Source organism: Balaenoptera borealis, assembly GCF_965194805.1.
Source record: "Balaenoptera borealis genome assembly, chromosome: 4".
Lineage (NCBI taxonomy): Eukaryota > Metazoa > Chordata > Mammalia > Artiodactyla > Balaenopteridae > Balaenoptera > Balaenoptera borealis.
In genome coordinates this window covers 148,748,570-148,762,471 of record NC_138861.1, presented here as the reverse complement: position 1 = coordinate 148,762,471, position 13,902 = coordinate 148,748,570, and the positions used below count along the sequence as shown (strand labels likewise).

Here is a 13,902-nt window from a genome sequence, read left to right as displayed (position 1 = left end):
TACACACCCTCCAGAACCCAACTCAGACACACACACTCGTCAGAACCAACACAGAAATACACACCCTCCAGAACCCAACTCAGACACACACACTCGTCAGAACCAACACAGAAATACACACCCTCCAGAACCCAACTCAGACACACACACTCGTCAGAACCAACACAGAAATACACACCCTCCAGAACCCAACTCAGACACACACACTCGTCAGAACCAACACAGAAATACACACCCTCCAGAACCCAACTCAGACACACACACTCGTCAGAACCAACACAGAAATACACACCCTCCAGAACCCAACTCAGACACACACACTCGTCAGAACCAACACAGAAATACACACCCTCCAGAACCCAACTCAGACACACACACTCGTCAGAACCAACACAGAAATACACACCCTCCAGAACCCAACTCAGACACACACACTCGTCAGAACCAACACAGAAATACACACCACCCTCCAGAACCCAACTCAGACACACACACTCGTCAGAACCAACACAGAAATACACACCCTCCAGAACCCAACTCAGACACACACACTCGTCAGAACCAACACAGAAATACACACCCTCCAGAACCCAACTCAGACACACACACTCGTCAGAACCAACACAGAAATACACACCCTCCAGAACCCAACTCAGACACACACACTCGTCAGAACCAACACAGAAATACACACCCTCCAGAACCCAACTCAGACACACACACTCGTCAGAACCAACACAGAAATACACACCCTCCAGAACCCAACTCAGACACACACACTCGTCAGAACCAACACAGAAATACACACCCTCCAGAACCCAACTCAGACACACACACTCGTCAGAACCAACACAGAAATACACACCCTCCAGAACCCAACTCAGACACACACACTCGTCAGAACCAACACAGAAATACACACCCTCCAGAACCCAACTCAGACACACACACTCGTCAGAACCAACACAGAAATACACACCCTCCAGAACCCAACTCAGACACACACACTCGTCAGAACCAACACAGAAATACACACCCTCCAGAACCCAACTCAGACACACACACTCGTCAGAACCAACACAGAAATACACACCCTCCAGAACCCAACTCAGACACACACACTCGTCAGAACCAACACAGAAATACACACCCTCCAGAACCCAACTCAGACACACACACTCGTCAGAACCAACACAGAAATACACACCCTCCAGAACCCAACTCAGACACACACACTCGTCAGAACCAACACAGAAATACACACCCTCCAGAACCCAACTCAGACACACACACTCGTCAGAACCAACACAGAAATACACACCTCAGACACACACACTCGTCAGAACCAACACAGAAATACACACCCTCCAGAACCCAACTCAGACACACACACTCGTCAGAACCAACACAGAAATACACACCAGAAATACACACCCTCCAGAACCCAACTCAGACACACACACTCGTCAGAACCAACACAGAAATACACACCCTCCAGAACCCAACTCAGACACACACACTCGTCAGAACCAACACAGAAATACACACCCTCCAGAACCCAACTCAGACACACACACTCGTCAGAACCAACACAGAAATACACACCCTCCAGAACCCAACTCAGACACACACACTCGTCAGAACCAACACAGAAATACACACCCTCCAGAACCCAACTCAGACACACACACTCGTCAGAACCAACACAGAAATACACACCCTCCAGAACCCAACTCAGACACACACACTCGTCAGAACCAACACAGAAATACACACCCTCCAGAACCCAACTCAGACACACACACTCGTCAGAACCAACACAGAAATACACACCCTCCAGAACCCAACTCAGACACACACACTCGTCAGAACCAACACAGAAATACACACCCTCCAGAACCCAACTCAGACACACACACTCGTCAGAACCAACACAGAAATACACACCCTCCAGAACCCAACTCAGACACACACACTCGTCAGAACCAACACAGAAATACACACCCTCCAGAACCCAACTCAGACACACACACTCGTCAGAACCAACACAGAAATACACACCCTCCAGAACCCAACTCAGACACACACTCGTCAGAACCAACACAGAAATACACACCCTCCAGAACCCAACTCAGAAACACACACTCGTCAGAACCAACACAGAAATACACACCCTCCAGAACCCAACTCAGACACACACACTCGTCAGAACCAACACAGAAATACACACCCTCCAGAACCCAACTCAGACACAACTCGTCAGAACCAACACAGAAATACACACCCTCCAGAACCCAACTCAGACAGTTACGCCCCTGAGAACCAACGATGACAAAACAAGCCTCACACCCACACAGGCACACACATCCCTCAGAACCCAACACGGGCCCACACAACACTCAGAACTCAACGCAAACGCACATCCTTCAGAACCAACACAAACACATGTCCCTCAGAACCAACACGGACAGACACAACCCTCAGAAGCCAACGAGGGAGCAGACCCCTCTACGTAACCCAAACACACAACCCTCAGAACCAACATGACACACAACCCTTCACTAACACAAGTGCACAGACCCCTTAGAACCCAAGAGAGGTGCAAGCATACCCTAGAACCCAACACGGGCACACGCACTCCTCAGAACCCTCATGGACACACAACCCGCAGACCCTGCATAGGCACACATACCCCTCAGAAGCCAGCACACAAATGCACACCGACCCAACGTTGGAGCGGACACACCTTTCATAACCAATATGGACACACACCCCTCAGACCCAACGTGGTAACACCGCACACACACCCCTCAGGTTCAACTCGACACACCTCCCTTATAACCGGAACGGACGAACACCCCTCAGAACTGACAGGGTCACACACACCTCTCAGCACCCGAGTCAGCGATACGCACCCCTTCAAACGCAACACGGTCAGACCCCTCAAAACCCAACAGGCACACACCCCTCAGACCCGACACAAGCGCACAACCCCGTCGGAACTCAAACAGGCAGACACAGCCCTCAGAGCCAACGCGGGAGCAGACGCCTCGGAACACAACCCAGACACACACCCTCAGAACCCGACACGACGCACAGCCCTCACGCCTAACGCGGCGCGCACCCGCCCAGAGCCCCCCAGACGCAAACCGCTCAGACCCACCCAGACCGCACAGCCCTCACGCCCGACGGGCGCACACGCTCCGGGGACACGGCGGGCACGCGGCCCGCGCGCCGAGGAAGCGTGGCTCGCGCGGCCCCCTGGCGGCCCCTCCGCCGCCTGCGCCCTCTCCGCCCCGCACCTGGCGCAGCGCGGCCTCCGCGGCGCCGCCGTCCCGCTGCCGCAGCTGCTCCCGGAAGCGCGCCACCTGCTCCAGCAGCGCGTCCACGAGCGACGGCGCCGTGTCCCCCTCGAGCGCGGCCAGACGGGCGCGGAGGCGCGCTATGAGGACGTCCCGGGCGGCCAGCTGGTCCTGCAGGCGCCTCAGCCGCTGCCCCGCCTCGTGGTACAGGCCGCAGAGCGCGGCAGCAGCTCGCGGGGCGCCCTCCCGCCCGCCGGACCCCGCGTTCCCAGACGACATGGCTCCGGGCCTGGCCGGGAGGGCACGGGCCGCCGGCAACTTCCGCGCCGGGCCTGGGCGGGAGGCCCACCTTCCCGGAACTTTTCCCGGCGCGCCCCGCCCCCCGCGGAGATCCCGGGCCCGCCCCCCTGCCGAAAGGCCAGGCCCCGCCCCCTCCCCCCGGAGAGCTTGGCCCCGCCCCCCGCCGAGAGGCCAGGCCCTGCCCCAGTCCTATCCCGCCCGGGGCCCGCGGCCTCTCCGCCCGCGGGTGACTGGCCTGTTCCACCCGCCCCATCGCCTCGCGTCGGGGAGCTTTCGGAGACTCGGGCCCGGGCGAGGAGAGGGGTCAAACGGCCTGCGATGTAGTTACTGATGGAAGGGAAAGAAGGGGCCAAAGACGACCCCAAGTGTTAGCCCCGAGCATGGGTCCGAATCCCCGGGCTGCAGGCCGGCTGGCCACACCGAGCACCAGGAAAACGGCGACCTTCCACGAGCTGAGCCCAGCGAGGTGCTGAGCATGCTCTGACCCCGCATCCCCTCTCTAAGGTCGCAAGAAGTATTCTTAGGGCAGAAGGCAGGAGGGAGCTGGCCCTTTCCCGTCCTCGTTTCTCCATCCCTTTCCTTCCCCCTAGCTCCCCAGACCAACTCCGAGGGGTTTTCCGTGGCTCCACGGCTATTTTCTTTTTCAAAGTCTCAGTGTGCTCGGCAATGATCCCCAAGCACACCTGTGATCTTTCAAAGGTTCCCTCCCACAGGCTCCTCTGCCGGCCCCTGCCCAGAGCTGCCCTGCTCGCCAGGTCCCCTGAGAGCAGCATGGCGTGTTTTCCCCTTTTTGTAACCCATACCCAAGCTTGGGCTGAGCCCGGGGAGACACCCACAGGCTGGTAGAATCAGACAAGTATAAGCGAAGCCAGCTCACACTTCCTCCGCTGCAGAGGGAAGGTCAAAGACAGTTGCCCTGCTTACCCCATAGGTGTGCTGTGGGGATTAGAGGATGGAGTGCAGAGTGCCTGCCCCTTCGAGCCCACAGTCCACGTGACTAAGGTTAGGAACGACACACTCTTGTTGGCTGGAGCAGTGATGGAGAAAACCAAGTAGCACTGGCCCCAGAGCTGTTAGAGATAGGTGAGTCGTCATTGCTATTGATGTAAGTGTAACCTCCCACATGTCACTCAACTGCCCTTGAACCTGGTTCTCACCTGTAAAATGGGCATCCCAGTCTCTCATCTAACATTGTGGGGGTCACACGTACTTCGAAATTCAGAATCTTTGGATTTGATATAGGTACATATAATTGGGGTAGCCAGCATCCAGAAAGGATCCCACTCCTGGGATTCACGCTCTTGTGATTTCACCCTCTGACACACTGAATAGGGCTGACCTGTGTAAGCACCAGGATATTGCAGAAATGATGGAGTGATTTCTGCAGCTGGGTCACAAAAGACATTGCCTCGCCCTCTCTTAGATCATTCCCTCTGGGGGGAAGCCACCCATCGTATCGTGAAGACACTCAAGTAGCCCTGTGAAGAGGTCCATGTGATGAGGACATGAGACTTCATGCCGGTAGCCAGCATCAACTTGCCTGCCATAGTAATTGAGCTACCTTGGGACCACATCCTACACCCCCAACACGCATCTTAACTGTGACCTCATGGGAAACCCTGGGCCAGAACCACCCAGCTCAGCTACTTCCACATCCCTGGCCCACAGAAGCTGTCTGACATAATAAATGTTTATTGTTTTAAGCTGCTGACATTTGGAGTCATTTTTTACACAGCAATAGACAACCAGCAAATAGTATATTGCTCAGTGCTCCCACGGGGGCATTGGACAGCACCCCAAAACCAGATACATTAACATTGCTGCAAAGACAGGATGACCATTCAAACTAAGTGAGATAAAGACCATGAAAAGCCTTACAGCTGTTCAAGTCAGATGTCGCACCCAGTTTAAGAAAAACATTTTGGGTTTCTGAGCTTTTTGGATTTCAGAATTATGGATGAGGGATGGCAGAATTCCAACATCTGCCTTACAGGGCATTGTGAGGATTCAATAAGTTAACGTAGGAAGTACCCAACATGCTTGTGCCTTCAACTAATATCCAGGGACTGAATCAGGCACGGGGTTCATGGGCAAACATTCTAGTGGCGGAGACAGACCTCCCTTCAAAAAAAAAAAAAAAATTACAAGATAAGGAAACTTTGTATAGGAAAGAAAAGGGGTAAAAATTCTTTAAGAAAACAAATAAAAGGGACTTCCCTGGTGGTCCAGTGGTTAAGAATCCGCCTTCCAATGCAGGGGACGCGGGTTCAATCCCTGGTCTGGGAACTAAGATCCCACATGCCCCAGGGCAACTAAGCCTGCGTGCTGCAGCTACTGAGCCCCCGTGCTCTAGAGCCTGTGCACCACAACTAGAGAGAAGCCTGCGCTCCGCAACAAAGAGCCCACATGCCACAACAAAGATCCCACGTGCTGCAACTAAGACCCAATGCAGCCAAATCAATCAATCAATAAATTTTTTTTTTTTAAAGTAAGCAAAGGGACTTCCCTGGTGGTGCAGTGGTTAAGAATCTGCCTGCCAATGCAGGGGACACAGGTTCAAGCCCTGGTCCGGGAAGATCCCACATGCCACAGAGCAACTAAGCCCGTGCGCCACAACTACTGAGCCTGAGTTCCACAACTACTGAAGCCCGCGTGCCTAGAGCCCGTGCTCCGCAACAAGAGAAGCCACCACAATGAGAAGCCTGTGCACTGCAACGAAGAGTAGCCCCTGCTTGCCGCGACTAGAGAAAGCCCGTGCACAGCTACAAAGACCCAATGCAGCCGAGAATAAATTAAATAAATAATTTTTTTTTAAAAAAGTAAGCAAATAAGAGGCTTAGGAAGAGAAACAGGAGGATGGGACAGAAACAGAGAGGAGGGGACTCTCAGCTGCAACCAGAAGGCCGAGAAGGAGCCCGCACAGAATTGAGTCAGTGGGTCCTGAGCAGAGGGAGGACACGTGAGTCGGCCTGGCGGGGAGCACCGGGGCTGACGCCCTAGACTGTGGCCTAGGGTGGGCAGGGAGGGGGTAGGGGCCAGATCTGGAGGGGTCAGGCCCTACATAGAGGTTGGTCTTATTCTAAGAACAGTGAGAACCACGGGGTTTCCTGCAGAGGTGACCAGGAAGGAGGGAGAGGGGTGAAAAGTACAGGAAGAGACTGCGGATGGGTTGCTTCTTCAACTCTGGTTCCTCCCCTGATGGAAAACTACTAAATCTAAATTCCTCCAAAGGTCTCCCTCCCCTGGCGTCTTACTTTGAGTCCTATCGGGGCCTGAGGCCTTTTCCTGGCCTCCTTCCCCCCTTTGTCTGGACATTGGGACTTCAGCCCTTGCTGTGATCAGCCTCTGGAAGCAGCTGTGCCAAGAAGCAGGTGGTGGAGGGGCCAGGGGCCTCCCCAGGAGTCAAGCCCATCCACTGAATAGTAGCCAGTGAGGTTGACCCCTGGCACACCTATGCCAGCAACCACCCTCACACATGCATGTACCTGCTGTCATGTTCCCCTACCCAGCTCTTCCCTGCTATGGGTCCCAAGGTATTCACAATGCAAAGTTCCCAGTTGTAGGAAAGTGAACGGATTAGTCAATTCAGGCTGCCATAACAAAATGCCACAGACAGGGAGACTTAAACAACAGGCATTCATTTTCTCACAGTCCTGGAAGTTGGAAGTTCAAGGTGCCAGCAGGTTTGGTCTCTCCTGAGGCCTCTCTCCTTGGCTTGCAGACAGCTGCCTTCTTGCTGTGTCCTCACATGGCCTCTTCTCTGTGCACATCCCCAGTGTCTCTCTTCTTACAAGGACACCAGTCCTATGGGATTAGGACCCACCCTTATGACCTCATTTAACCTTAATTACCTCTGTAAAGGCCATATATCCAAATACAGTCACAGTGGGGGTTAGGGCTTCAACATATGAATTTGGGGCAGGGGTGGGGGACACAATTCAGTCCCTAACAGAGAGGGTGCTGCTGAGTAGCACAAAGGTTTTTTTAATAAGTTATCTGACATATGAAGGTACGTCCCCTCCGCCCTCAGAAGAGGTGGAACACAGAGAAGGACTACGGGACAGAGGGTGGTCCTGGAGAGCCTGGGCGGAGCCCATTCCAGCTCCTGTATGGTCCTGCCATACCTGCCATGGCAAATGGAAGAACAAGCAAACCTCAGTCTCCCAAGTGTCTCCACGCCTTCCCAGCCAAGACGGCACAAATGATGTGCTGTTCCACTGGGTACTCTTTTTACCGTTTGCTTTTGTGTGTGATGTCCTTGCTTCTGGTGCACTGGAGCATTAGAAAGAGCACCAGGTTGAGGAAAGAGTCCTCACTTCTAGGGACAGCTTGGCCACTGCCCACCATTCTTACCCTCTCTGTGAGCTGGCCTCCCAGTCCAGCCACTTTCTCTGACCCTCTCCCACTCCTCACCTGCTACCCAGGTTCTCCTACGTCCAGAACCAAATCCACTGTCCTTACTCACATAACCTGAGACAAAGATACGAGAAGCCTGCTCCACAGAGGGACCCAGAGTGAAGCTGGGTGGGAGCTGATACAGGGAGCACTGGATTTCCACATCCTGCAACTCTGCGGTGTTTGGATTTGTGCAGCAAAGCGTCAACTCTGCAGGTTTGTTGTGTTCAAACCCTGTTCACTCCAAAGAAAAAACTGGCCCCCCCTTTTTTTAAACAACAAAATATATTTTACTTAAAAATTACCCACCAAGAAACTTTCTTTTGTACATCAGAAGGAATGGATTAATTACTGTTAACTTAAAACAATAAAATTCAGTTATTTTTACCAGTAAAATGGGTTTACTCATGAGCAGCAAAGAATTGCAATTCAGGATATGCAACTATGGCAAACCACATGCAAATCTAGTAAAACAAAGGAGAGGACACTCTTTTATAGAGGAGAAGGGGAAGTTGGGAGGGGCTGTTCTAAACAAGCAGTCCATTGGAGGAAACTGGGAGTTCAAAGTAAAGTGAATTTTCATTGGCTGAATTGTGACAGCCTCTCAGTAGCTGAGGTGTTGCCTGGTGAGGAGAAAATCTTTCTTCCTCCTGCCTGCAGTAGAAAAACAGTGTCACTTCCTGCCAGAGACGCAAGCTAAGCCTCTTTCTGTTGGGTTCTGTACATTCATAGCTTGTTTTGTTATGCTTTGCTTTACTGCACTTTGCAGATATTGCACTTTTTACAAATTGAAGGTCTGTGGCAACCCTGTATTGAACAAGTCTATCAGCACCACTTTTCCAACATTATTTTTTTAGATAGAATGCTATTGCACACTTAATAGACTATAATTAGTGTAAATGGAATTTTATATGCACTGGGAAACCAAAACATTCATGTTACTCACTTTCTTGTGCTATATGCTTTATTGCAGTGGTCTGGAACCAAACCCACAATATCTCCTAGGTCTGCCTGTATTGATGTTAAGTGTTACGTGTGTGAGAGCTTCCCCTTCTGTCTTCCTGACTCCATTTTAGTAAGTTTCATTTTATTAATTTTCACCACTTCCCCCCCTTTGATCAAGATCTTTCTCTGAAAGCATGGCTGATCAGGAATCAGGGTTTTGGACTTTGCACCACAACTACTGAAGCCCTTGCTCCACAACAAGAGAAGCCACCGCAATGAGAACCACGTGCACCGCAACAAAGAGTAGCCCCGCTCGCCGCAACTAGAGAAAGCCCTGTTGGCTCACAGCAATGAAGACCCAACACAGCCAAAAATAAATAAAATAAATTAAAACAAAAAAAAGAATCAGGGTTTTTGTTTGCTTTTTACCAACATTCAGTGGCCTTTTGTCCATTGATACCAGGAGGAAGGACCTTTCCTGGTGTTGTGTCCCATGTAGGAGTGCACAGATTGGAAACCTACTGTGGTTACATTTTAGTAACAAGGATGGGTAGGACAGAGATGTCTCAGGCATTTCTCATCTAAAGTCTGTACCTTAGAATAGTGAATACAGCAAGGGCACACCAAAACTGCAGGAATTAAACAAGCACTTTGGGAAGACAACACAGGAATAAACATATAATTAAACAGTACTGTTATCTCAAAAGACACTGTTTGGAACTAAATGTTCTATCAGATAATATAGCCTGTAGTATGCAAATTCAAAGACTATAAGTTTGGATAAAAATCCAGAGTCAGGGGACTTCCCTGGTGGCGCAGTGGTTAAGAATCCGCCTGCCAATGCAGGGGACACGGGTTCGAGCCCTGGTGCAGGAAGATCCCACATGCCGCGGAGCAACTAAGCCCGTGCGCCACAACTACTGAGCCCGTGGGACACAACTACTGAAGCCTGCACGCCTAGAGCCCGACCACCGCAACGAAGAGTAGCCCCCGCTCTCCACAACTAGAGAAAGCCCACGCACAGCAACGAAGATCCAATGCAGCCAAAAATAAATAAATAAATAAAACTTCAGAGTCAGTTTATAGTTCAGATGACAGAAAGAGACTTCTGTGAATTCTGAACTTTCTAACAGGCTTGATCTCGACATCTTGGGAAAGCTGTCTCATCAGATATCATCTGCTTCATTTCCAGGAAATCTTTACCTTCAGGTCACCAAATAGTGTATGGGTCCAGTCAGGGCTTTATGCTTTCTTTAGATGTGTCACATGAATCCAGGAGTCTATTCCCTGGAGTTTGGTGGCACAAGGGTGGGTTAGCAGTACTTGATAAGGGCCTCTCCAGTGAGATTGAAGGGAGTCCTTCTGGAGGTGTCTTTTCCAATAGATTAGGATGCCCAAGGGCAGGTGGTCTCATTAAGCTTTTCTTTAAGGCTTCAAAAGCTGTGTCATCTTGATCCCTTAATCAGGGTCAGGTCTGCTGGGTTTTAATAAAGCATACAGGGGCAAAGCCATCAGAGAGAAATTTTGAATCCAATTTCAGTAGTAGCCAGCTAGCCCGAGAAAACCTTGTAATCGGCACTTAGTTTTAGGTTTGGGGACGTTCAGGATGCCATGAAGCCTATCCAGATCCAAATGTCGTCCTTGTTCCAAGATCAAGTGCCCTAAATATCCATGCTGAGTTTGAGCAAACTGCAATTCTTTTTGGAGGCTTTATGTCCCTTTAAAGCCAAAAGTTTTAGCAGGTGGATGCCGTCTTCCTGCAAGGAGGTTTGAGAAGGTGAACATAGAAGCAAATCATCTGTATATTGTAAGAACATAGAACCTGCAGAAAACTTTATATCATCCAAATCAGCTTTCAAGACCTGTGAAAAGTAGGAAGGGCTTTCTGTGAAACCCTGGGGCATTACTGTACATGTGTATTGTTATCCTTTCCAGGTGAAGGTGAAAGGATACTGGCTAGCCTTATCAACTGGAACACAGAAAAAAATCACTGCCTAGATCAATTAGAGTGAAAAATTTGCTTCCAGAGGGAATGGACATCAGTAGTGTGTCAGGGTTGGTAAAAACAGGTTGTCGAGGGAAAACAATGTTGTTTATTGCTTGGAGGTCCTGGACAAACCTCCACCCTTGGCCCTTGGGTCTTCTTGCACATAAAATACGAGTGTTGCCGGGACTAGTACAGGGATAATGAGACCTTGAGCCTTGGAATCTTCTATTACAGGCTTTATACCTTGAAGGACTTCTTATAGGGTATTGATTAATTCTAGTTTTGAGGGATCTATTTGAACCTTAATGGGAGGTGCACTGTGGATTTTGCCAATATCAGCTGTAGATTTTGCCCATAAGGAGGGTGGTAACTGATTCAATAAGGATAAATGATCAGTGTTTCCCATCAGCTCCAGGGCCATCAGAGACAGCAAATAAAAGATGTCGAAGGGTCATTTAATTCACCTGGTTGGCTATTTTGATGGCTATTGTCATATTCTACAATTGTTTTCCCCTTTTGGGAGAAAGAAATTCTAGCATGATATTTTTCCAAGAAGTCTCAGCCAAAAAAATTAATAGGGGCAGAGGAGCTAAGGAGAAAAAGGTGTGTATCTCTCAAAGGGCCTAAACGAAAGGGAATAGGTTCAGACACAGGAACCTGTTGATGCTTATTGGAGACCTCCCACTATTTGGGTCATTTTAGTACTTCAAGGCAGGGACTGTTTTATAACAGTGGGGTTGAGCACCAGGAGTGTGGCTCTGGTGTCACTAAGGACACAGAGACATTCCTCCCCAATCTGGAGAGTTGTTTATCTGAGCTGATTAAGAGGGAGGGGTGAGAAGAGCCCCTGTATTTCCTCCAAAACCCCCTTCATTAGGAGGCCATTGGAAAGGCTGGTTCAAGGGCTGAAGATGCCTGAAATGCTTTAATTTATAACAATAATCTTTTTTATATATATAAATTATTTATTTATTTATTTATTTATTTTTGGCTGCATTGGGTCTTCGTTGCGCATGGGCTTTCTCTAGTTGCGGCGAGCGGGGGCTACTCTTTGTTGCGGTGCGCAGGCTTCTCATTGCGGTGGCTTCTCTTGTTGCAGAGCACGAGCTCTAGGCACGCAGGCTTCAGTAGTTGTGGCGCATGGGCTCAGTTGCTCCGCGGCATGTGAGATCTTCCCAGACCAGGGCTCGAACCCATGTCCCCTGCATGGCAGGCGGATTCTTAACCACTGTGCCACCAGGGAAGCCCCAGTAATCTTTTTTTGTTTAATGTCCTGGTTCTTTGCAATTACAGCAGAAACTAGAATTTTGGTTTCATTTAGGAGCCTTCATTTGCTGGCGTTGAACACTAAGAATTTTGGCGGTCTTCCCTTTTGGTGACTCATCTAGGGTTTGAATGAGATGATTTGACAAATTAACTAAATCTGGAGTGAACTTAGTTTCCCATTCCATCCTGGTCTTTTTTATTAGAAAAGATCCCAGTTCAGCCCGTTAATAAACATGGCGTTAAAGGCTATCCTAATGGACTCAACATCTGAAGGAAGATCAGAATTTTCCTTAAAAGTAATCTGAAGTTGCTTATAATAGTCATGGGCAGGTTCATCAGATTTTTGTGTGCAAGCCTGAATTTTGTTCCGATCAACAGCCTTGGGAACAGTTACTGTAAGTGCTGGTGGAGTTCTCCAGCAAGGGTTCCAGCCTCTTGCCAGAAGTTAGGGGTTTGCTCTTCTAAATCCCCTCCAGAGTGTTTCCTTTGGGCTAATTTCGCCCAATATTTGACTTGACCTTCACCAAAAAGCATGTGGACTACCCGATATAGATCTGAGAAACCAGGCTGGTAGGTTTGAATAACCATGTTAAAATCTTCAGCAGGGCTTCCCTGGTGGCGCAGTGGTTGAGAATCTGCCTGCCAGTGCATGGGACACGGTTTTGAGCCCTGGTCTGGGAAGATCCCACATGCAGCGGAGCAACTAGGCCCGTGAGCCACAATTACTGAGCCTGCACGTCTGGCTCCTGTGCTCCGCAACAAGAGAGGCCGCGATAATGAGAGGCCCGCGCACCGCGATGAAGAGTGGCCCCCACTTGCCGCAACTAGAGAAAGCCCTCGCACAGAAGCGAAGACCCAACACAGCCATAAGTAAATAAATAAATAAATAAATAAAAACCCAAAGTTTAAAAAAAAAAAAATCTTCAGCAAACCTATAGGGTCCTCAGTTACTTTAGGAAACTTTAATTATGGCTTGCAATTCAGCCTTAGGCCGGGGGATGTAAGTAATCTGGGGTTTATTTGGATCCTAAGAAGATTTAACTTTAAAGGCAGGTTCTGATAGGTTCCGAGGAGGAAGATGGCACCAGAGTGGAACCTGAGGCAAAGAAGTTGGGGAGATGAACATGAAAAGCCATTTTGTCTTTCTTTAATTCTTTCTTTGCCTCAGTTAATTTAATTATGGTATTTTATAGAAAGTCCATTTTAAACTCTTGATAATGTTTGGAAGCCTCAAAATACCAATCAAAATAGGCATCCAATTCAGTTTGACTCTTTCCAAGCCATGGCTATCTAACACAGTTTTAAGAAAGTTAAGTTTGGGGAGTTCAAAAGTTCCTCATAACGGCCGTTGATGTGTAACCGAGCAGGACCCTATGGGGCCTTCCTGGGACACACCCGCCCCCATGTCCCCCACCTGTCTCTTGTTTGTAGAAAAACTTTAGCCTCATAGGCCTTCCCCCCATTCCAAAGAATAAATTTAATCACAGAAGTGAGAAAATGTAGAGAAAGGAAAACAGTCAAGCAAGACAAAATAATAATGGTTTAGCCATTAAACAAAGTCAAGGACCTTTTGTTCCTCCTCAAGGGCTATAGATAATATTCTGAGCCATGTCCTTTGAGCTGTTTTGCAGATACAGAACACCCCACCAGGTGGAAGAAGTTAACTGTATGCTTCTCATAATCACGTAGACCCCAGAGCAGTTGAAA

General features: G+C 49.5%; 1 protein-coding gene and 1 long non-coding RNA gene across 11 annotated transcripts in view; one reads left to right on the top strand and one right to left on the bottom strand.

Moving 5' to 3' along the window:
* Nucleotides 1-3,770, bottom strand: part of TNIP2 (TNFAIP3 interacting protein 2) — a 72,039-nt gene extending 68,269 nt beyond the window's left edge. For 4 of the 10 annotated variants that reach the window (XM_082390948.1, XM_082390949.1, XM_082390950.1 and 1 more), the window contains exon 1: nt 3,303-3,768. In XM_082390948.1, coding sequence (XP_082247074.1) covers nt 3,303-3,581 — 279 coding nt within the window. In that variant the 5' untranslated portion in view covers nt 3,582-3,768. Of the gene's footprint in view, nt 1-3,302 lie in introns of all 10 variants that reach the window. The other 6 variants (XM_082390945.1, XM_082390946.1, XM_082390947.1 and 3 more) reach the window with 5 other exon arrangements.
* Nucleotides 3,771-3,782: 12 nt separating this feature from the next.
* LOC309628206 lies at nt 3,783-5,309 on the top strand. The gene is made up of 2 exons (XR_014244245.1): nt 3,783-4,685; nt 5,026-5,309. It is a non-coding gene; the product is annotated as an uncharacterized lncRNA (long non-coding RNA).
* Nucleotides 5,310-13,902: the final 8,593 nt, after the last annotated feature.